This window comes from Saimiri boliviensis, chromosome 2 (genome assembly GCF_048565385.1).
Source record: "Saimiri boliviensis isolate mSaiBol1 chromosome 2, mSaiBol1.pri, whole genome shotgun sequence".
In the NCBI taxonomy this organism is placed as follows: domain Eukaryota; kingdom Metazoa; phylum Chordata; class Mammalia; order Primates; family Cebidae; genus Saimiri; species Saimiri boliviensis.
In genome coordinates this window covers 63,722,368-63,745,705 of record NC_133450.1, presented here as the reverse complement: position 1 = coordinate 63,745,705, position 23,338 = coordinate 63,722,368, and the positions used below count along the sequence as shown (strand labels likewise).

The following is a 23,338-nucleotide window of genomic DNA, read 5'->3' as shown; positions in this document are numbered from 1 at the left end:
ATTTATAAAGAACTCTTCAGAATTCCTGGTGTTTCATCATACATACGACTGAGATCAGGTATCAGTAAGTAATGAATATTTAATAAAGATACAGCTTTTTTTTTTTTTTTTTTTTTTTTTTTTTTGAGACGGAGTTTCGCTCTTGTTACCCAGGCTGGAGTGCAATGGCGCGATCTCGGCTCACCGCGACCTCCGCATCCTGGGCTCAGGCAATTCTCCTGCCTCAGCCTCCTGAGTAGCTGGGATTACAGGCACGCACCACCACGCCCAGCTAGTTTGTATTTTTAGTAGAGATGGGGTTTCACCATGTTGACCAGGATGGTCCCTATCTCTTGACCTCATAATCCACCCGCCTCAGCCTCCCAAGTGCTGGGATTACAGGCTTGAGCCACCGCGCCCGGCCAAGATATAGCTTTTTTAATGAACATTTGTAGTAAAAATATCTTTTTGTCTGTTGAAGTCTTGATCTGTCTGCAAATAAGTTTTAACATGAACTTACTCAGTTCTAGCTGCAAGATAGTTTACATGTTACTTCATAACCTAAATGAAGGAAGTGGGAATTAAAGAACACTTAAGTAGAAAAGCGTTTCCTTTAGGCCATTAATGTAATTGTGGCACAGTAAGCTTTTTGGCAAGAATTTTCAAGGTTCTTCCCCAAATTTTATTTATAAACGTTTTTCATCAAATAGAGAATTAATGTCCCACACCTGTAATTGCAGCATTTTGGGAGGCCCCGGTGGGTGGATCACTTGAGCCCAGCCTGGGCAACATAGTGAAACTCTGTCTCTACAAAAAAATTAGCTGAATGTGGTGGTATGTACCTGTAGTCCCAGCTACCCAGGAGGCTGAAGTGCGAGGATCACTCGAGCCCAGGAGGTTGAGGCTGTAAATGAGCCATGATTGCACCACTGCACTCCAGCTTGGGTAACAGAAAGATCCCATTTTAAAAAACAAAAACGAGTCAATATATTTTAAATTTTAGCTTACCAACATTTATTGAACAAACACTATGTGCAGGTATGTGTTCTTGTACTAAGGATACAAAAGTGGATCAAGAGAGCTCTCCCAAGCAAGGGCAACTACATGTAAATAGGTTCTGGTTTATAGTGTGTTAAGGACAATGAGCTTATTTAATACTAGCCATGCCCCATTCTTAATTTATCTACTACCACTGTCTGTTAGGCACTGTGAAGGCGCTGGAATGTAACTGTGATCAAAATAGAGAAGGTCTTTACCTTCATGGAGTCCACATTGCCGTGTGGGCACAGGTGGAGAGATGATAGACAAAGGAAGTAAATAAATAAGTAGCAATTATAGAGAACTAAGTATTTTGTAGAGACAGAGTCTCACTACATTGTCCAGGCTGGTCTCAAACTCCTGCCTCGGCCTCCCAAAGTGCTGGGATCACAGGCATGAGCCACTGTACCTGGCCTATAAATGTGTTCATGTTATATGTTCCTGAAATACATGTAGTAGGCATCCCAATTTGCATTCCATCGGATATATGTTGATTGTGCGTCAGGTTCTATTTGGGAGTTGCAAACATAAGATTCCACCTCTGTTTTTCACTTGCTCACATTCCAGTGCAGGGGTTCTTAATGTTAAACTTCCTGAAAAGTTTGTGAATTTCTACATGTGTATGTACTCTTGTTTTTTGTTTTGATGTGTTGAGAGTTGGTGGGGGGAGAGGGGAAGGTCCATAGGTTTTTACGAGATTCTCAAGGACCACTGGTCTAACTAATAGGAGAGAAAGGCATGTAAACTAATCATTGTAATAACAGTGAAATCAGTGCCATCACAGAGCAAGATAAAAAGCAACAAATTCACCTTCAAGGATGAGATAATTAATTCCTAAACATTTATTTATTGAGAAACTTGGATGCAGTAGTATCTGTTATGGGTAATTTATACATTATTTGAAATACTTCAATATCCTTTTTACATATATATTAATGTTTTATAGACTGATATATATACTGAGATATATAGGTGAGGAAAGGTTAATTAACTTGCTTCAAATGACATAGGAGTAGATTCATATATTGGCCTATTTAATTGCAACATTCACTACCTTTTATTTTTATTTTTATTTTTTTTATTTTTTAAAGGCGGGGTTTCACCGTGTTGGTCAGGCTCGTCTTAAACTCCCGACCTCAGGTGATCCGCCCGCCTTGGCCTCCAAAGTGCTTGGATTACAGGCGTGAGCCACCATGCCCGGCCCCTCACTACCTTTTATTAAACCCCACTGGGGAGCCACTAAGGGACTCATTGTGTCTAAGATGATGTTTGTGCTTTTAAACTTGGCAATGATGGAAATGGGCCTTTGAACTGCTTTTTGTGTTAATGGAATTTCTATGCACTTAAATATTTGGAATAATTTTAATCAATTTGTCTGTTATATATGCCATACTGTGCTTTTATGTTTAATTATGTTTTCATTTCTTTTGAAAGATCCTTTTAGCCTGCTGTCTCTGGACCAAAAAAAAAAAAAAAAATGACATCTATTATCAAATTAACTACCCTTTCTGGGGTCCAAGAAGAATCTGCCCTTTGCTATCTTCTCCAAGTTGATGAGTTTAGATTTTTATTGGACTGCGGCTGGGATGAACACTTTTCTATGGATATTATAGATTCCCTGAGGAAGTAAGTTACATTTCATAATTTTAGGTTTTTATTAAATCAATTTTCTTTTCTGTACTATATTACCATTTCAATGTGATAAATACTGCCTTTTTATACTAGTTTATAGCAAAAGGCTTAATTTTACTTATGCCAAAAAGCTATAGTGACCATTTTAACTTGTAAAGCTTTGATTGACTTAAAAACTTTGCTTGTTGAAATTCAGCAAAATCTTAAGCTAATGTATTTTAGTAGAAATTTTTGCATGCTAATTTTTGGAGAGAACAAGAATACCTAAGAATTTGAGAAGATGAAACACTTTCCATGTGAAAGTTCTATAGTCAGATCACATTAGTTTACTTTCTACATCTTTTTTTTTTTTTTTTTTTGAGACGGAGTTTTGCTCTTGTTACCCAGGCTGGAGTGCAATGACGCGATCTCGGCTCACCGCAACCTCCGCCTCCTGGGTTCAGGCAATTCTCCTGCCTCAACCTCCTGAGTAGCTCGGATTACAGGCATGTGCCACCATGCCCAGCTAATTTTTTTTTTTGTATTTTTAGTAGAGACGGGGTTTCACCATGTTGACCAGGATGGTCTCGATCTCTTGACCTCGTGATCCACCCGCCTCGGCCTCCCAAAGTGCTGGGATTACAGGCTTGAGCCACCGCGCCCGGCTACTTTCTACATCTTTTGATGCTAAACATTGTGAATTGGTTCTCAGAATGACCATGCGATACAGCCTGGCCAACATAGTGAAACCCCAACTCTACTAAAAATAACAAAAATTAGCTTGGTGTGGTGGTGCACACCTGCAGTCCCAGCTACTCAGACTATAGGCGTGCACCACCACACCGCCACCACCAATACTGGAGAATTGCTTAAACCTGGGAGGCAGAGGTTGCAGTGAGCTGAGATTGTACCACTTGTACTCCGGCCTTGGCAACAGAGCAAGACTCTGTCCCAAAAAAATAAAATAAAATAAACCAATTATGTTTTCAGTATTACACTAATTTTGCAAGAAAAGAGAATTTATTTATTTTATTTAATTAATTAATTTATTTATTTATTTATTTATTTATTTGAGACGGAGTTTTGCTCTTGTTACCCAGGCTGGAGTGCAATGGCGCCATCTTGGCTCACCGCAACCTCCGCCTCCTGGGTTCAAGCAATTCTCCTGCCTCAGCCTCCTGAGTAGCTGGGATTACAGGCACGCGCCACCACGCCCAGCTAATTTTTTGTATTTTTAGTAGAGACGGGGTTTCACCATGTTGACCAGGATGGTCTCAATCTCTTGACCTTGTGATCCACCCGCCTCGGCCTCCCAAAGTGCTGGGATTACAGGCTTGAGCCACCGCACCCGGCCCGAGAATTTTATGTATATATATATATATATATATATATATATATATATATATATATTTTTTTTTTTTTTTTTTTTTTTTTTTTTTCCCTGAGACAGAGTTTTGCTTTGTTACCCAGGCTGGAGTGCATTGGCAAGATCTTGGCTCACTGTAACCTCTGCCTCTCTGGTTGAAGCAATTCTCCTGCTTCAGCCTACTGAGTAGCTGGGATTACAGGCATGCACCATCGTGCCTGGCTAATTTTTGTATTTGTATTTTTATTTATTTATTTATTTTTTTGAGACGGAGTCTTGCTCTGTCACCAGGCTGGAGTGCAGTGGTGCAATCGCGGCTCACTGCAATCTCCGCTTCCTGGGTTCAAGTGATTCTCCTGCCTCAGCCTCCCGAGTAGCTGGGACCACAGGCGTGTGCCACCATGCCCAGCTAATTTTTTTGTATTTTTAGCAGAGACGGGATTTCACCATGTTGGCCAGGATGGTCCCGATCTCGACCTTGTTACCCGCCCGCCTCAGCCTCCTAAAGTGCTGGGATTACAGGTGTGAGCCAACTCGCCTGGACAAATTTTGTATTTTTAGTGGAGACGGGTTTCACTATGTTGGTCAGGCTGGTCTCAAACTCCTTGATCTTGTGATCTGCCTGCCTTGGCCTTCCAAAGTGCTAGGATTGCAGGTGTGAGCCACCGCTCCTGGCCCAAGGACTTAAATATTTTAAAACTTTAGAACTTGGAAAAAAAAAATCCAAACCATCTGAATAATTTCTTATGTCAATGAGAACATATGCTTCCCTGATTAATTGAAGTTTTACCATTCAGTTAGCAAAACTGTCTGTGGTTACCATGCGAAAAAGGTGGGACAAAAATCTATTGTAAATATGTGGCCATATAAATCTATAAATATCTTTAATAATTTCTGAAGTGGTTTTTTTTTTTTTGAGATGAAGTTTTGCTCTTCTTGCTCAAACTGGAGTGCAATGGCACGATCTCAGCTCACTGCAACCTCCATCTCCCAGGTTTAAACATTTCTCCTGCCTCAGCCTCCCGAGTAGCTGGGATTATTGCCATGGGCCACTATGCCTGGCTACTTTTTTTTTTTTGAGACGGAATTTCACTCTTGTTACCCAGGCTGGAGTGCAATGGCGCGATCTCGGCTCATCGCAACCTCCACCTCCTGGGTTCAGGCAATTCTCCTGCCTCAGCCTCCTGAGTAGCTGGGATTACAGGCACGCGCCACCATGCCCAGCTAATTTTTTGCACCTTTAGTAGAGATGGGGTTTCACCATGTTGACCAGGATGGTCTCGATTTCTTGACCTCGTGATCCACCCCCCCTCGGCCTCCCAAAGTGCTGGGATTACAGGCTTGAGCCACCGCACCCAGCCTTTTTTTTTTTTTTTTTTTTTAAGACAGAGTTTCACTCTTGTTGCCCAGGCTGGAGTGTAGTGGCGTGATCTTGGCTCACCACAACCTCCTTCTCCCACGTTCAAGCTATTCTCCTGCCTCAGTCTCCCAAGTAGCTGGGATTACAGGCATGCGTCACCACACTTGGCTAATTTTTTACTTTTCAGTAGAGACAGGGTTTCTCTATGTTGGTCAGGCTGGTTGGAACTCCCAACCTCAGGTGATCTGCCCACTTCAGCCGCCCAAAGTGCTGGGATTACAGATGTGAGCCACCGTGCCAAGCCAGTTTTTCTGTTTTTAGTGGAGTTGGGATTTCGCCATGTTGGCCAGCCTTTCCTGAACTCATGACCTCAGGTGATCTGCCCGTCTTGCATCCCAAAGTGCTGCAATTACAGGCATGAACCACCGTACCCGACCAGTAATAATTTCTGAAATTCTAAGCTGAGCTCATGCCTATAATCCCACTACTTTTGGAGGCTGAGGTCGGCAGATCACTTGAGGTCAGGAGTTCGTTACCAGCCTGACCAACATGGAAAAACCCCGCCTCTACTGAAATTACAAAAATTAGCTGAGCATGGTGGCACATGCTAGTAATCCCAGCTATGTGGGAGCCTGACGTAGGAGAATCACTTGAACCCTGGAGGCGGAGGTTACAATGAGCGGAGATTGCACCATTATACTCCAGCCTGGGCAACAAGAGTGAAACTCCATATCAAAAAAACAAAAGAATTAAGCAAGGCTGGGTGCAGTGTGGCTCATGCCTATAATCTCATAACTTTGGGAGGGGATCACCTGAGGTCAGGAGTTTAAGACCAGCTTGGCCAACATGGTGAAACCCTTCTCTACTAAAAATATAAAAATTAGCCAGGTATGGTGGTGGGGGTGCATGTAATCCCAGCTACTCGGAAGGCTCAGGCAGGAGAATCGCTTCAACTGGGCGGCAACGGTTGTAGTGAGCCAAGGTCATGCCAGTGCACTCCAGCCTGGGCAATAGAGCCAGACTGTGTCTCAAAAAAAGAAATAGTATGCAGGTTAGCTATTAAAAATAAATTTATTTGTGATATCTACTGTTCTATTTTGTTTTTGTTCTTGTTTTTATTTTTAGGCAGGGTTTCATTGTGTCACCCAGGCTGGAGTGCAGTGGCGTGATCTCACCAAGCTCAATCTCCTGTGCTCAAGTGATCCTCCCACTTCATCCCCCTGAGTAGCTGGGACTACAGGCTCATGCCATTATACCTGGCTATTTTTGGGGGACGGGGAGGATTTTTAATAGAGATGGTGTTTTACCATGTTGCCCAGGCTAATCTTGAACTCCTGAGCACAAACAATTTGCCTGCCTTGACCTCCCTAAGTGCTGGGATTACAGGTGTGTGCCATCACACCTGGCCTTTTCTTCTTTTTAAAATGTGTCTACAAACATATATTTAAGTGTGCCTTATACCACAGTTTTTATAGCTATGCAGAGCACAGGTAGTAATAATTGAAATTCACAGGTAATCATAATTTTAGGTCTTAGTTTTGCTCTTCTACCCCAGCGTAGTCTTCAATCCAGAATTGGTGAATAATTTTGAATATCCTGCCTTTACCCTTAAAAAGATTCAAGAAGTAGTCCTTTGGATTGTGTTCCTCTAGGCATGTTCACCAGATTGATGCAGTACTGTTGTCTCACCCCGATCCTCTCCACCTTGGTGCCCTCCCGTATGCTGTTGGAAAGTTGGGTCTGAACTGTGCTATCTATGCAACCATTCCTGTTTATAAAATGGGACAGATGTTCATGTATGATCTTTATCAGGTAATTTAAGCAATTTAAAAAATTTGCTAGCACTCCTTCAGTGGTTATTTTTCACCTTTATTTGTTTTATTCTTTTAGTCTCGACACAATACAGAAGATTTTACACTCTTTACATTAGACGATGTGGATGCAGCCTTTGATAAAATACAGCAGCTAAAATTCTCTCAAATTGTGAATTTGAAAGGTAAAAAGAATTTCCAGTAGTGGAAATTTAAACGAATGGGGTTTAACTTGCTGGAAAATACTGATGAGAATTTGGAGTGAAAATTGTAGGCATTATGGTCTGAAGAATAAATAAGTTGGCACATTCTGCCTTGATACAGAACTCTTAATTTCCATTTGAATTTGAAAAATTTCAGAATAAATGCTAACAAAACTTTAATAGTTCAGGCCTTTTCATATTTAGCTTAAGACTCATTTAGTGTTTACTGTGTATAATAAGCAAAAGTTAACATGGCCATTTCTTCCTCCTTAGAGCTTACAGTTAGGTTGAGGAGACAGAGTAGCTGAGATGGCTAAATGTAGTGATTGGGGTAAATGAAGTGCTATGGCAGCACAGTAGAAAATGACTGAATTCCAGCATTGGACATTAAGAGTTTATTATTGAACTAACCTTTCTTTAGGGTTGTAAAAGAAATCTGAGTATTATTATCTTGTTGACATAGGTAAAGGACATGGCCTGTCTATCACACCTCTGCCAGCCGGTCATATGATAGGTGGAACAATATGGAAAATAGTCAAAGATGGAGAAGAAGAAATTGTTTATGCAGTTGACTTTAACCACAAGAGGGAGATGTAGGTATATCAAGGCGAAAGCTAAAGGAAATGCAATTGGTATTATTTTATTCTTTGGAGGGAAAATCAGAAACACAGTTTTGTTTTGTTTTTAACCAGAAATCTAGAGCAATTTAAAAGCATCAAATAGGGGATGTTTTCAAAATTAATTATTTGCATAGTAAGGGGAAAAGTTTGGTATGAGACATAAGAGATTTAAAAAATTTACATGTAAGTGTACACTCTGCAAAACAGATATCTCCCTGGAGATGTTGCAAAGGAGATGAATTTTTACATACTAAATTATATGTTCTTGACCTCCTGTTTAACAAAACTTTGTGGATGGGGTTCTTCTTTTGTTTTGTAACGTGATATGGGTTGGCTCTGTGTCCCCACCCAAATCTCATCTTGTAGCTCCCATAATTCCCATTTGTTGTGGGAGGGACACAGTCAGAGATGACTGAATTATGGGGGCAGGTCTTTCCCATGCTGTTCTCGTGATAGTGAATCAATTTCACGAGATCTGATGGTTTTAATAACAAGAGTTGCCCTGCATGTAATGTAATTACCGTCTAACGTAACTGCCCTGTATGTTCAAAGTCAGTTCCTTTGAGAGAGAACAATGCTAATTACTATTTTATACACTTTATTTGGTATTCAGAGCATTACTATAAAATATTTTGGTGTTTAGTCTCTTACAGGCTTATTTTGTTTTATCTGCACATTAAGTTCATAGGTATTTTGTGTTACATTACAGTAGCCTGAGGATCTGAAATATTTAAGAGAAACAGACTGAATTTTAGACACTTATAACTAGATTAATGAGAGATGGCTATGTGAATAAATGGTAATGAAGGATTCAACCGTTTTGAAAAAAAATCAATTCGTGTCTTTATATAGCAAAATAAATTTCAGATGGATTAGTACTAAATAGAGATGAAGCAATATTGGTGAGTCTGAGCTCTGATTTGGAAAAGACTTTGTAAGCATAGAGATAATGGACCAAGTTATAAAAGAAAAGTTTGATAGATTTGATGACATACAGGTTTAAATGTCTGAAACAACAAATAAAAAAAAAAATCAAACTAGGAAACAAGTTGCCCCAAAATTTATAATGTAGATGTAAGATCAGGTATTAATTTATTAATGGCTGGGTGCGGTGGCTCATGCCTGTAATCCTAGCACTTTGGGAGGCTGAGGAGTGCAGATCATGAGGTCAGGAGTTCAAGACCAATCTGACCAACATAGTGAAACCCTGTCTCTACTAAAAATACAAAAAATTAGCTAGGTGTGGTGGTGTGCATCTGTAATCCCAGCTACTCGGGAGGCTGAGGCAGGAGAATTGCATGAACCTGGGAGCTGGATGTTACAGTGAGTCAAGATTGCATCATTGTACTCCAGCCTGGGTGACAATGCGAGACTCTGTCTCAAAAAAAAAAAAAGAGGAAAAAGATTAATAAAAAATAAAAAACATACCAGTTGCAAGATGAACAAAAGTTATAAAGTCAAAAAAGAGAAAATTTAAATGATCTTTTAAATTAGATATCATTAAAATTACTATTCTTTTTTTGGGGGGGACGGAGTTTTGCTCTTGTTACCCAGGCTGGAGTGCAATGGCGTGGTCTCGGCTCACCGCAACCTCTGCCTCCTGGATTCAAGCAATTCTCCTGCCTCAGCCTCCCGAGTAGCTGGGACTACAGGCATGCGCCATCATGCCCAGCTAATTTTTGTATTTTTAGTAGAGACGGGGTTTCACCATGTTGACCAGGATGGTCTCGATCTCTTGACCTCATGTTCCACTGGCGTCGGCCTCCCAAAGTGCTGGGATTATAGGCGTCAGCCACCGTGCCCGGCCTAAAATTACTATTCTCATTGATATTTTTATTTATTTATTTTTGAGACATAGTCTCACTCTGTCGCCAAGGCTGGAGGCACAGTCACTGCTCACTGTAGTCTCAACCTCCCAGCTTCAAGCGATCCTCCCACCTTGGCCTCCTTAGTAGCTAGGACTACAGGAGCGCTCTACCATGCCTGGCTATTTTGTGTGAGATGAGGTTTCACCATGTTGCCCAGGCTGGTCTTGAGCTACTGGGCTCAAATGATCTGCCCACTTCGGTCTCCCAAAGTGTTGGAATTACAGGCGTGAGCCACTGCACTAGACCAAAATTATTTTTAAATAGTGACTTTCTTCAGGGAAGTATGTAGAGTTGGTTAGTTTTTTTGGTTGAACTTTTCTGGAAAAGATTAAATATTTCTGGAAAGCCTTTTAGCAGTACTATGTATTGTAGTCAATACATTTCTAGGAGTGTGACCTAAAGAAATAATCAGAAATGTAATTGAAGCTTTTTTTAAAAATGTTCTTTGAAAGATTATAATGGCAAAAATAAATGACCTAAATATCAGTAAAGGGAAAGGATCAAATAAATACAGTGTAGACACAATAAAGTGTTTTTATAATTGTTAAACATTTAGTTTAGAAAAACATTTATGTGTCATGGGTACAAACCAGGATATAGAACTGAGTATATAGGAATGTATATGGGATACCACCTTTGCAAAATACATATGTATGTTAGTACCATAAGGCAGGGTGAAAAGAAAAATTAAAAATATATATGTGCATAGAAAAACATATGCTTAGAAGGGTGTACACCAAAAATATTGTTATCAGTTATCTCTGAGTAATGGTACTCTGGAAGATTTTTATTTTCTTCTTTACTTTTTTTGAAGTATAAGAAATTTCTTATCAATGAGCATGTCTAATTTACAGTTAAAGGATGGAACACCTTATAAATGAAGCTGCTTGTTTTTTAAGTAAGAGAAGCTATTTTTGTTTACTTGAAATGATATATTCCTGTTCTTAAACTTTCTTATAGCCATTTAAATGGATGTTCCCTGGAAATGCTAAGCAGGCCCTCCTTACTTATCACAGATTCATTTAATGCTACATATGTGCAGCCTAGAAGAAAACAGAGAGATGAGCAGCTTCTGAGTATGTATTCTTTAATGTCCTTCTTCTTCTTATTATTATTATTTTGTAACTTTTTGTATTTTTAGGGAATATAAGCACAGGTTTTTTGTTTTTTTGAGACGGGGTCTTGCTCTGTCATCCAGGCTGGAGTGAAGTGGTGCGATCTCAGCTTACTGCAACCTCCACCTCCTGGGTTCAAGCGATTCTCGTGTCTCAGCATTCTGAGTAGCTGGGATTACAGGTGTGTACCGTCATGCCTGGCTAATTCTTGTATTTTTAGTAGAGATGGGATTTCTCCTTGTTGGCCAGGCTGGTCTTGAACTTCTGATCTCAGGTGATCTGCCTGCCTTGGCCTCCCAAAGTGCTGGGGTTACAGGTGTGAGCCACCACGCCTGGCCACAAGTAAAGGTTTCTTTCTTTTTTTTCTTTTTTTTTTTTTTGAGATGGAGTCTTGCTCTGTTGTCCAGGCTGGAGTGCAGTGGAGCAGTCTCAGCCCGCCACAGCCTCCATCTTGCGGGTTCAAGTGATTCTCCTGCCTCAGCCTCCCGAGTAGCTGGGACTACAGGCTCGCACCACCATGCCCAGCTAATTTTTGTATTTTTAGTAGAGATGGGGTTTTATGTTGGCCAGGCTGGTCTCAAACTCCTGACCTTGTGATCTGCCTGCCTCAGCCTCCCAAAGTGCTGGGATTACAGGTGTGAGCCACTGCACCTGGCCAAATATAGGTTTCTTTTTTCTCTTTTCTTTTTTTTTGAGACAGAGTCTTGCTCTGTCACCAGGCACTGAGCTGGAGTGCAATGGCGTGATCTCGGCTCGCTGTAACCTCCGCCTCCCGGGTTCAGGCAATTCTCCTGCCTCAGCCTCCCGAGTAGCTGGGACTACAGGCACACGCCGCCACGCCCAGCTACTTTTTTGTATTTTGGTAGAGATGGGATTTCACCATGTTGGCCAGGATGGTCTTGATCTCTTGACCTCGTGATTTTCCTGCCTCGACCTCCAAAGTGTTGGGATTATAGGCGTGAGCCACCGCACCTGGCCAAGTACAGGTTTCTTAATGCATATAATGCACAGTGGTGAAGTGTGGCCTTTTACTATGTCTGTCCCCAGAATTGTGAATGTTGTACCGAATGTATAATGTCCTTTTTAAGGAGCTGTGGAAATACATGGTAGCGGGAATGACAATTTATTCTGTTTAACACTTTTCTTGGTCATAAGAGATTGATTAACTTTAGTATTTTTGAAAAAATATTAAGTCATTATCAGTATTTGTATAAGAAGAAACTTTAGCTGGTTTGAATTTACTTTTGTGGAAGAATGTAAAGATTGGCTTCTCTATGCCAGTCAGTACATAGCTAGCTATCCCTGGCACTCACTGGCATATGTCTATATATAAAGACCTCATACAAATCTATTAGAAAAATACACTCTAAAAGAAAATGAACAAAGAGATAAATGGATAAATGAGGGTACAAATAGTCCACTAATTTTTGGGTGTTGTTAATATAGGTAGGCCATTGCTGTTTGCTTCATCTTATATTCTTTTTTTTTTTTTTTAACATGGAGTCTTGCTCTGTTGCCTAGGCTGGAGTACAGTGGCATAGTCTTGGCTCACTGCAACTGCCACCTCCTGGGTTCAAGTGTTTCTTCTGCCTCAGCCTCCCGAGTAGCTGGGATTACAGGCATGTGTTACCATGCCTGGCTAATTTTAGTATTTTTAGTGGAGACGGGTTTCACCATGTTGGCCAGCTGATGTTGAACTCCTGACCCCAGGTGATCTGCCTGCCTAGGCCTCCCAAAGTGCTGGATTACAGTCATGAGCCACTGTACCCGGCCTTATACTCTTTTTAAATAAGCTATATGGGATTTCAGCAGGGAAAATTCGATTCCATTTTTAAACATGTTTGCAACCATTGTTTTAGTTTATCTACTTTAAAAGTATAACTGTTAATAATACACTGTGGGCCAGGCGCGGTGGCTCAAGCCTGTAATCCCAGCACTTTGGGAGGCCGAGGCGGGTGGATCACGAGGTCAAGAGATCGAGACCATCCTGGTCAACATGGTGAAACCCCGTCTCTACTAAAAATACAAAAAATTAGCTGAGCATGGTGGCGCGTGCCTGTAATCCCAGCTACTCAGGAGGCTGAGGCAGGAGAATTGCCTGAACCCGGGAGGCGGAGGTTGCAGTGAGCCGAGATCGTGCCATTGCACTCCAGCCTGGGTAACAAGAGCGAAACTCCGTCTCAAAAAAAAAAAAAAAAAAAAGTTTTTTTTGCCAGGCATGGTGGTATAGGCCCGTAGTTCCAGCTGCTTGGCAAGTGGGGGTGGGAGGATTGCGTGAGGCAAGGGGGTTGAGGCTGCAGTGAGGTATGATCACACTACTGCACTCCAGACTGGGTGGCAGCAAGACCCTGTCTTAAAAAGAAGAAAAAACAAAAAAAAAATAGCAGCTCTTTAATTCTTATTTTTGCTAAAGTTCAGTTTTATCACATATTTCCAAGGGGATTTTCATATAGAGCAAGGAAATCCATAAAGATACACTTCTTAGAAGGGACTATGATCTATATTTTATTCTATAGGGATACATACATACAAACTGTGTATTATACATAGTTGGCCCTCTAGCCGCTGTTCCACATCTGAAGATTCAGCTAACTGGATTGAAAATGTTTGAAAAAACAATATAAAATGATAACATAATAATTTAAAATAAGTAAAAAATACAGTGTAACAGCCATTTGCATAGCATTTACATTGTATTAGTTATCATAAGCAATCTAGAGATGATTTAAAGTACATGGGAGTATGTACATAGGTTATATGCAGATACTTTTTTTTTTTTTTTAGACAATGTCTCTCTCTGTTGTAAATGCTGGAGTGTAGTGGTACAATCACAACTCTCTACAGCCTCAAACTCCTTGGATCAAGCAGTCTCCCACATAGCTAAGACCACAGGTGTGTGCCAGCACGCCTGGCTAATTTTTCTTTTTTTTGAGATGGAGTCTTACTCTGTCACCCAGGCTGGAGTGCGGTGGTGAGATCTCGGCTCACTGCAGCCTCCACCTCCTGGGTTCAAGTGATTGTCCTGCTTCAGCCTCCTATGAGTAGCTGGGACTATAGGTGCATGTCACCATGCCAGCTAATTTTTTTTATTTTTGTATTTTTATTTTTATTTACTTATTTTTAAATAGAGATGGGGTTTCACCATGTTAGCCAGGATGGTCTTGATCTCCTGACCTCATGATCCACCCATCTCCACCTCCCAGAGTGCTGGGATTACAGGTATGAGCCACTGCGCCCGGCCAGTTTTTTGTATTTTTAGTAGAGATGAGGTTTTACTGTGTTAGCCAGGATGGTCTTGATCTCCTGACCTTGTGATCCGCCTGCCTTGGCCTCCCAAAGTGCTGGGACTACAGGCATGAGCCATGGTGCCTGCTAGTTTTTTTTATTTTTATAGAGACATAATCTCCCTATGTTGTCCAGGCTGGTCTTGAACTCCTGGGCTCAAGCCATCCTCCTGCCTTGACTTCCCAAAGAGCTGGGATTACAGGTGTGAGCCATCATGCCTGGCCACCATTTTATATGAGGAACTTGGGCATCTGATGGTTTTGGTATTTGTGGGGGGTCCCAGGGCTAGTACCCATGGATACTGAGGGATGACCATATTATAATTATGTGAATGTGTATATGTGTGTATATAAATTTGGGAATTCAACATAACAAAGTTCATTGGGGTGGATAGGTGAGACCAGGGCAGCCCGGAAACACCAGGCTGGTTACATTTGGCCTAGTCATAGAATTTCCCCAGTGATACACCATTTTCTATGTGTATTATGATGTATAAAGTGTTGAGGACTACTGATTTATAATTTTTCAATGAAAAAAGATTGAGAGTTACTGACACTGAATATATGAAGAGATATTCAGCAGAGTTAAAAGCAGTTGTAATGACCTGAACAAAATTCTTTCATTTAGTATCTGGCTTAGTGTAGTTGTTTATTTGTAAATTACAGTCTTTCTAATTAAAAAAGGGAGATGAAATTTAGTTTTGTAAGATACTATTATGTACTATAGGGATTTTACATTCTTGTTTTCTAGCAAATGTCCTGGAAACACTTCGAGGTGATGGAAATGTTTTAATAGCGGTGGACACAGCAGGCAGAGTTTTGGAACTTGCTCAACTTCTGGATCAGATTTGGAGAACTAAAGATGCAGGATTGGGTGTTTACTCATTGGCACTCCTGAATAATGTCAGTTATAATGTGGTGGAGTTTTCTAAGTCCCAGGTTTGTTTTCATGTTATCACTTGTAATAAAGAAGTTTGAGACAGTGATTGGGTCCCTGAAAGTGAATGTCTTAATTGTTTTGGATTTTATTTTTCTCTTGAAGAGATTGTTAATAATGGTGGTAACTTGCCGTTATTTATTGTTCTGTGTGCTTTAAATGTATTATTTCATTTAATCCCTATATATTCTGTTAAGTAGTTTTTATTTTTGTCCCTGTTTTAAAGATTAGGCAAATTGCTTCTCTTCTAACTCTTAGTATCTCAATCTGTAAAATGGGGACAAAAATAGAACTTACATCATAGCATATACATGTTAGAATTCATTGTTCTTTCTTTTAAATAAGCTCATTGCCTTGAAATAGCAGTCTCTGGGAGTAAGGTTTTCACTGAGAACATATACCTTGCCTTTTCAAAAAGGTTTAAGGTGATTTATACGTGAAATATAATGCAAAATTGGTTTTTGGGTGGATGAAAACTAGAGTGGGAGAATCTAAAGGGAAATGGAAGTAGAAAATAAGCTTCTTGTCAAAACAGTACAAATTTAAGCAACCAGTAGGGGTAAAAGATAGAACTTAAGTTCCTTGACTATTAGATAATATATTGAAGTTATAATGTAGTATTTATAATTATTGTCATCTTTCCCTCCCATATTAGGTAGAATGGATGAGTGATAAATTGATGAGATGTTTTGAAGACAAAAGAAATAATCCGTTTCAGTTTCGCCATCTCTCTTTATGTCATGGTCTTTCTGACTTGGCCCGGGTACCTAGCCCTAAAGTTGTACTTGCCAGCCAACCTGACCTGGAATGTGGATTTTCAAGGGATCTCTTTATTCAGTGGTGTCAGGACCCTAAAAACTCAATCATCCTAACTTACAGAACTACTCCTGGCACTTTAGCACGTTTCCTAATTGATAATCCTTCTGAAAAAATTACAGAAATAGAGGTAAGCACTTGCATGTGAACTTTATTTTACAACTGTTTGGGGGAAACATTATGCATGATGTGTGAAAAATAGTGACCAAAAATAAAACTTGGAGTTGTTTTAGGATTTTTATCAGAATTACTCTTGAGAGCCAGGAGCAGTGGTGTGTGCTGTAGTACCAACTACTTAGTGAGTTGGAAGGATCACTTGAACCCAGGAATTTGAGGTCAGCCTGGGCAACATAGCAACACCCACCACCCCATCTCTAAAAAAAAAAATTACTGTAGAAGAGAGCCTTTAATAGCATAAATTTCAGAGCTCCTTAACTGGAGATTCTCATTCTTCTTTTTTGAGATGGGGTCTTGCTTTGTTACCTAGTCTAGAGTGCAGCGGTGCTATCATAGATCCATGCAGCCTCAAACTCCTGGGCTTAAAGGATCCTCCTGTCTCAGCCTCCCAAGTAGATGAGACTACAGACATGTGCCACCATGTCTGGCAATTTTTTTTTCTTCGAAATGGAGTCTTCAAGCTCTGTCGCCAGGCTGGAGTGCAGTGGTGTGATCTCGGCTCAATATAGCTTCTGCCCCCGGGCTCAAGCGATTCTCCTGCCTCAGCCTTCTCGGACTGCAGGCACGTGCCACCATGCCTGGCTAATTTTTGTATTTTTGGTAGAGACAGGGCTTCATATTTTTTGTATAGAGATGTTGTCGTCTTATGTTGCCGTGAGTGGTCTCAAAAGAAGCTCTCTTTCTTAAACTCTTCCTTGGTACCCTTCTAGTTTACCCAGAGGGTAAGCATATACAATGTTTTCTCAATCTCTGAAAGGTTCCTTTCCTGTCTCTTGCTTAATTTAAATCAAACTGTTTCCTAAGGACGTTTTTATCCTGTAGCTCCCTGAGGTAAGTACTCTTTCTATGTTTCATGTACTTTGAGTGAAGTACATGTCTTCCTTGTTCTGTATTGCAGCTTCCTAGCTATTAATCTTCTGTTTGCAGTTTTTGCCTTCAGACCTGCTGATATGCTGGCCACATCCTTGTTTCTGACATTTAATGATCTCTTGGTCATTCTTTTACTCATTGGTGACATTTAACCCTGACTGACAGTAGTCCTGTCCACTGGTATTTAGGACTTCATTCTCGTTGACTTTAGCATTCATGTGTACAATCTGTCCAATTCTCAGTTACTTGACACCCTATTTCTTAATCTTTTCCTTCATTTTACCTCATTCCTGCTATCATGTTGTCTGCTCCTGTGGTTATACCTGAAACCTTCTTATGGCTAAACAGTCTCCAGATCTCCACCTCGAGCATCCCATTCTGAATTTACAGTTGACTTTCCCTATTATTCCCATGACAACAACTTTTCGGTTCCATTGGCACTTTCAGTTCATGAACCTCACCTTTTACTGTCCATCATCCTTCCAGCCTTAAAGTCAGTAGTCCATAATTAATCATAATTTTGCAAATACCTTTAACTTTCTTACACTTTTATTTTAGTCATCTGGAAAGGCTTTGACCTTAGTTAAACCATTTGCTTGGTTTGTGCCTGTACTTAGCAGCTTTATGTTACTGAAGTTAAACACTGTGGTACATACAGATTTGTTTTCACATTCATTACTTCACCTCAAAAGGGGACCCTACACCAGTGCTCAGCATTCGGTAGGATGTTCCCTTTCTCATGGTAAGGCAATTTTATATCTTCTTTCTCCTCAAACATCCCACAGCTCATTCTTAGCCTTCATTCATAGCACATGATCTTGTCTCAAACTTAACATGGAAGTCAGGAATTCCTTTATCTTTCCACCACTAAGTTTACTAACTTGATTCTGCATCTGCATTTGCTGCCTTATCTCCTGTTATAGGAACCAGACAATTAGCTCAATGACCAATATACCCAAAGATCATTTGCTTAATAACCAGCCCATCAAATCTGTCGGTTTTTTAAAAACTAGTATATCATTAAAGTTTGTAGCAATTGATATAATAGGATGGTTAATAACTGCCAGAGTTGTGCAAAGATTTAGGTGACTAAACCTTAACATAAAGCTTTAACATAAAGCAGTATCATAAAGCTGCTTCTCATTTTGTTTTTGTAACACTCTTTTTTTTTTTTTTTTTTTTGAAACACAGTCTCACTCTGTTGCCCAGGCTGGAGTGCAATGGCACAATCTTGGTTCACACTGCAGCCTCCATCTCCAGGGTTAAAGCAATTCTCCTGCCTCATCCTCCCGAGTAGCTGGGATTACAGGTGCCCGCCATGACACCCACCTAATTTCTGAATTTTTTTTTTTCAGTAGCAACAGGGTTTTCATCATTTCGGCCAGTCTGGTCTTGAACTTCTGACCTCACATGATCCACCAGCCTTGACCTCCCAAAGTGCTGGGATTACAGGTGTAAGCCACCGTCCCCGGCTGTAGCACTCATTTAATTATTTAATTAGAGACAGATTCTTACTCTTGTCACCCAGGCTAGAGTGCAGTGATGCCATCATAGCTCACTGTAACCTCAAACTCTTAGGCTCAAGCTGTCCCTACCCCCACCCCATGCCATTCCACCTTCCAGAATGCTGGGATTATACATGAACCACCACACCTGGCCCTTAGCAGTCATTTTAAGGAAGGTTTAGTTCGTTAAAAGCTATGTGGTAGGGTTATCTGTCTTCCAACTCTACTTGAGAAAAGCATAACATCAGTATCTAAAATCTGAGATACGTGTACTGTAAGTACAGAATTGTTGAGCAAGGATTTTGAGCAAGTATAGGAAAGTAAAATGGTGTCTTTGGGGTTATTTAGTAGCTTAGAAATACAAAGTTAAAAGAACTCAAGTACTTGAAACGATTTCATCAGGCATGAAATACTGAATTTGAAAATTTTAATTACTAGAAATTCAGTTAGGTCTAATAAACCATTTGAGGAATTAGTAAAAGAAAAATGATTTAAGTTTGGAAAAAAGTAGGAAATGATGTTCAGAGGCATGCTAAGAAAATGAGAAACAGCCAAAACATCAAGTGTTAAGTTTTTGATCTTTTTAATGACTAACGCTGATGCTCAGGAACCTTTTCTTGCTCACTTTCTTAGCAATATTTCTTTTGCAGTTATCCCGCCTGTCTTCATTATCTGTCAGTTTTTCCCTCTACTTGATACATCTGAAACAATTTTTACTCTTTTCTACTCCCAATACTGTTCTGTCTTAGAGAATGCAGCACTTCCCACATATTCAAGCCAAAAATCTGGAAATTTAAAAAATGTTCATTGAAGTATAATATATACTGAAATGTACGTTAAGTGTATAGCATGATGAATTTTCACAAATTGAATATACCTGTCTAGCCTGTACCCTGATTAAGAAATAGAATATTTTTTGTAGCATGTTGGGCAGAGCCAACTAAAATAAAAAATAGAAATGATAAAAAAGAAATAGAATATCGGCCGGGCGCGGTGGCTCAAGCTTGTAATCCCAGCACTTTGGGAGGCCGAGGTGGGTGGATCACGAGGTCAAGAGATCGAGACCATCCTGGTCAACATGGTGAAACCCCGTCTCTACTAAAAATACAAAAAATTAGCTGGGCATGGTGGCACGTGCCTGTAATCCCAGCTACTCGGGAGGCTGAGGCAGGAGAATTGCCTGAACCCAGGAGGCGGAGGTTGCGGTGAGCCGAAATCGTGCCATTGCACTCCAGCCTGGGTAACAAGAGCGAAACTCCGTCTCAAAAAAAAAAAAAAAAAAAAAGAAATAGAATATCACCAGCACCCCACAATCCCCCCTCTGACCCTCCTTCCCTCCCCTGAAAGGGCAGATACTGTCTTGACTTGTAATACACAGATTATTACAGCTTATTTTTTCATTTTTCTTTAAACTTCACAATCCATCAGCAAATCTTCCAGACATATTCTAAATTTGTCAGCTCTTCTCTCTCCACCATGGTTATCCTACCTAGCCCATGCTAAATGGACTTGCCTGGACTTAATGCAGTAGTTTCCTAACTGGCTTTTCTATTTCTACATTTTTTGTTTGTTTATTTTTTGAGACAGGGTCTCACTCTGTCACCCAGGCTGGAGTGCAGTGGCGTGATCATGGCTCACTGTGGCTTTGCCCGCCTGAGCTCAAACTGTCCTTCCACCTCAGCTCCTGAGCAGGCACTACAGGCACACACTACCATGACCAGCTAATTTTAAAATTTCTTGTAGAGATTGAGTCACATTATGTTTCCTAAGCTGATATGTTTTTACTTTTTTACTCCCTTAATCCTTTCTTCTCACAGCAGATGAAGAGGTCTGTTTTTTTTGGTGGTGAAAAACACATACACAGCCAGGTATGGTGGTGTGCACCTGTAATCCCAGCTACTTGGGAGGCTGAGGCAGGAGAATCATTTGAATCTGGGAGGTGGAGGTTGCAGTGAGACTGGATGGTTCCACTGCACTCCAGCCTGGGTGACAGAGAGAGACTCTGTCCCAAAAAAAACAAACAAAAACACATGCAGTTCACTATCTTAACCATTTTTATGTGTACACTGTAGAAGTGTTAACTATATGTACATTGTTGTATGACAGATCTCTGAAACTTTCATGTAGCAAAACTGAAACTCTACCTATTGGATAGCAACTCCCAGAGATCTTTTAAACATTCATCATTTCATGTCATTCACTTGCTTAAATGGCTCCAAAGCCTTCCTTCTTCTCTTTGGATAAAATCCATGCTACTTAACAGGCTTTTGAGATCCCACATGATCTAATCCCCACCTCCCTTTTGACCTTAGCTTATTCTACTTTCTCTATGCCCTACAGTGCATCAGGATCTTTGCACTAGCTGTTCTTCTGCCTATAATGTTCTTTCCTGACTTTGCATGTGGCTGGTTCCTGGTCATTCAGGTCTCAGGTTAAACCTGAGGTCTACTCCCTCAGGTAGGTCTCTGACTGCAGATTTAAAATACCTGCCTGGTTTAGCTGCCCATCACCTTACTTTAATTATTTTTCCTAGCACTTGTCACCACCTGATGTATTCCTTGTTTGTTGTCTTCCTCTTCCCACCATCAACTGCAATATGAATTCCGTGAGAAAAAGGCCTTGTGTTTTGGTATCCCTAGCGCCCAGAACAGTGCCTGACATATTGGAAGCCCTCAATGAGTGTATTGGTTTCATTCATGGATGATCAAAAAAGTGAATACGGAATAAACCAGATTTCTGATTGTGCTAGATAAGAAAAGTTTGCTAAGTATGGTATTTTTTCATCTGTGTCCGATGCCCTTCTAAATCAAGTCTTACTCATTTAGAAAACAGAAATGATAAACGAATAAGGATTAATAGGTTGGAGTAGTTTTGAATGAGAAAAAGGAGTAAGTTGGAGATAATATGGTGAGGAGTGGGAAGAAAAATATTTTAGAGTTGGTTGTTCTAGAAATCTGTTTCTGAATAAGCTATTAATCTTACATATTTTAAATGAAAAACAAGATGGAGAGCAAAATGTATTATAGCAACAGGCATAAACTAAATCAGAGAGATAAATACGTTGTTAAAGATTATTTTTGGGTAAAAGGCATCTATGTAAGTTGCTAACTGCAAGAAAACCCACTATTTTCTTTTTTCTTTATTATTATTATTATTATTATTATTATTATTATTTTATTTTTTTTGGAGACGGAGTTTCACTCTTGTTACCCAGGCTGGAGTGCAATGGCGCGATCTCGGCTCACCACAACCTCCGCCTCCTGGGTTCAGGCAATTCTCCTGTCTCAGCCTCCTGAATAGCTGGGATTACAGGCACGTGCCACCATGCCCAGCTAATTTTTTTGTATTTTTAGTAGAGACGGGGTTTCATCATGTTGACCAGGATGGTCTAAATCTCTTGACCTTGTGATCTACCCGCCTCGGCCTCTCCAAGTGCTGGGATTACAGGTGTGAGCCACCGCGCCCGGCCTATTATTATTTTTTTAAGACGGGGTTTCATCATGTTGGTCAGGTTGGTCTTGAACTCTGGACCTCAGGTGATCCGCCCGCCTTGGCCTCCAAAGTGCTTGGATTACAGGCGTGAGCCACCACGTCTGGCCAAAACCCACTATTTTCTAAATGAAGCTTATTTTCAAATAAGATAGTAGGCAAATGTGGGATGCCAGATATAAACATGTTATTCATTTTTTTATTTTAACTTTTTTTTTTTTTTTTTTTGAGACAGGGTCATGTCATGTCCTGTTACCCAGGCTGGAGTACAGTTGTATGATAATAGCTCACTGTAGTCTTGAACTCCTGTACTCAAGTGCTCCTCCTGCTTATAGCTTCCCAGGTAGTTAGCACTGCAGGCATGTGACACTATGCCCAGCTAATTAAAAAAAAAAAAAAAATTATAGCGATGGGATCTTGCTGTGTTGCCAAGGCTGGTCTTGAACTACTGGCCTCAAACAGTTCTCCCACTTGGCCTTCCAAAGTGCTGGGATTATAGGTGTGAGCCACTGCTCCTGGCCTTAAACGGTTAAATCACCTGTTTATTTTCTACATGAAAATCATCTCATTTTGGCTTGATTTTTTTGTTTTTACTTGTCTTCCCTTCTCTTACCCCACCGGGCAGCCCCTGAACCAGAATAGTTTCAGAGAGATTCCCCTTTTTTCATTACTTTCAATTTTGAAAAAAATTCAAACTTAACAGAAAAGCTACAAATATATTCTACTTAGATTCCCCAGCTGTCAACATTTTTTTTTTTTTTTTTTTTTTTTTTAGACGGAGTTTCACTCTTGTTACCCAGGCTGGAGTGCAATGGCGCGATCTCGGCTCACCGCAACCTCCGCCTCCTGGGTTCAGGCAATTCTCCTGCCTCAGCCTCCTGAGTAGCTGGGATTATAGGCACGTGCCACCATGCCCAGCTAATTTTTTGTTTTTTTAGTAGAGGCGGGGTTTCACCATGTTGACCAGGTTGGTCTCGATCTCTCGACCTTGTGATCCACCCGCCTCGGCCTCCCAAAGTGCTGGGATTACAGGCTTGAGCCACCGTGCCCGGCCCCAGCTGTCAACATTTTAATGGATTTGCTTTTCACTTGTATATCCACAGACACAATATTATTTTTTCTGGACCATTTGAAGAAAAAATACAAATATTTCATCATTACCTCTAAGCATTGCCAGTGTGTGTTACCTAAAAACAAGGGCAGTCTCCAGCAAAACCATTTTACATCCACTGAAATCAGGAAATAAACACCATACTACCATTTTACCCAGTGACCCACTTCAACATTCA

At 40.5% G+C, this 23,338-nt stretch overlaps 1 protein-coding gene across 6 annotated transcripts in view; it reads left to right on the top strand.

Moving 5' to 3' along the window:
* CPSF2 (cleavage and polyadenylation specific factor 2) overlaps positions 1-23,338 on the top strand; it is a 47,797-nt gene that overhangs the window by 5,631 nt on the left and 18,828 nt on the right. For 3 of the 6 annotated variants that reach the window (XM_074393456.1, XM_039469226.2, XM_074393457.1), the window contains exons 2-9: positions 1-58; positions 2,452-2,643; positions 7,007-7,166; positions 7,245-7,350; positions 7,832-7,961; positions 10,817-10,932; positions 15,007-15,194; positions 15,848-16,138. In XM_074393456.1, coding sequence (XP_074249557.1) covers positions 2,495-2,643; positions 7,007-7,166; positions 7,245-7,350; positions 7,832-7,961; positions 10,817-10,932; positions 15,007-15,194; positions 15,848-16,138 — 1,140 coding nt within the window. In that variant the 5' untranslated portion in view covers positions 1-58; positions 2,452-2,494. Of the gene's footprint in view, positions 65-2,451; positions 2,644-7,006; positions 7,167-7,244; positions 7,351-7,831; positions 7,962-10,816; positions 10,933-15,006; positions 15,195-15,847; positions 16,139-23,338 lie in introns of those variants that run through there. The other 3 variants (XM_039469225.2, XM_074393458.1, XM_074393460.1) reach the window with 2 other exon arrangements.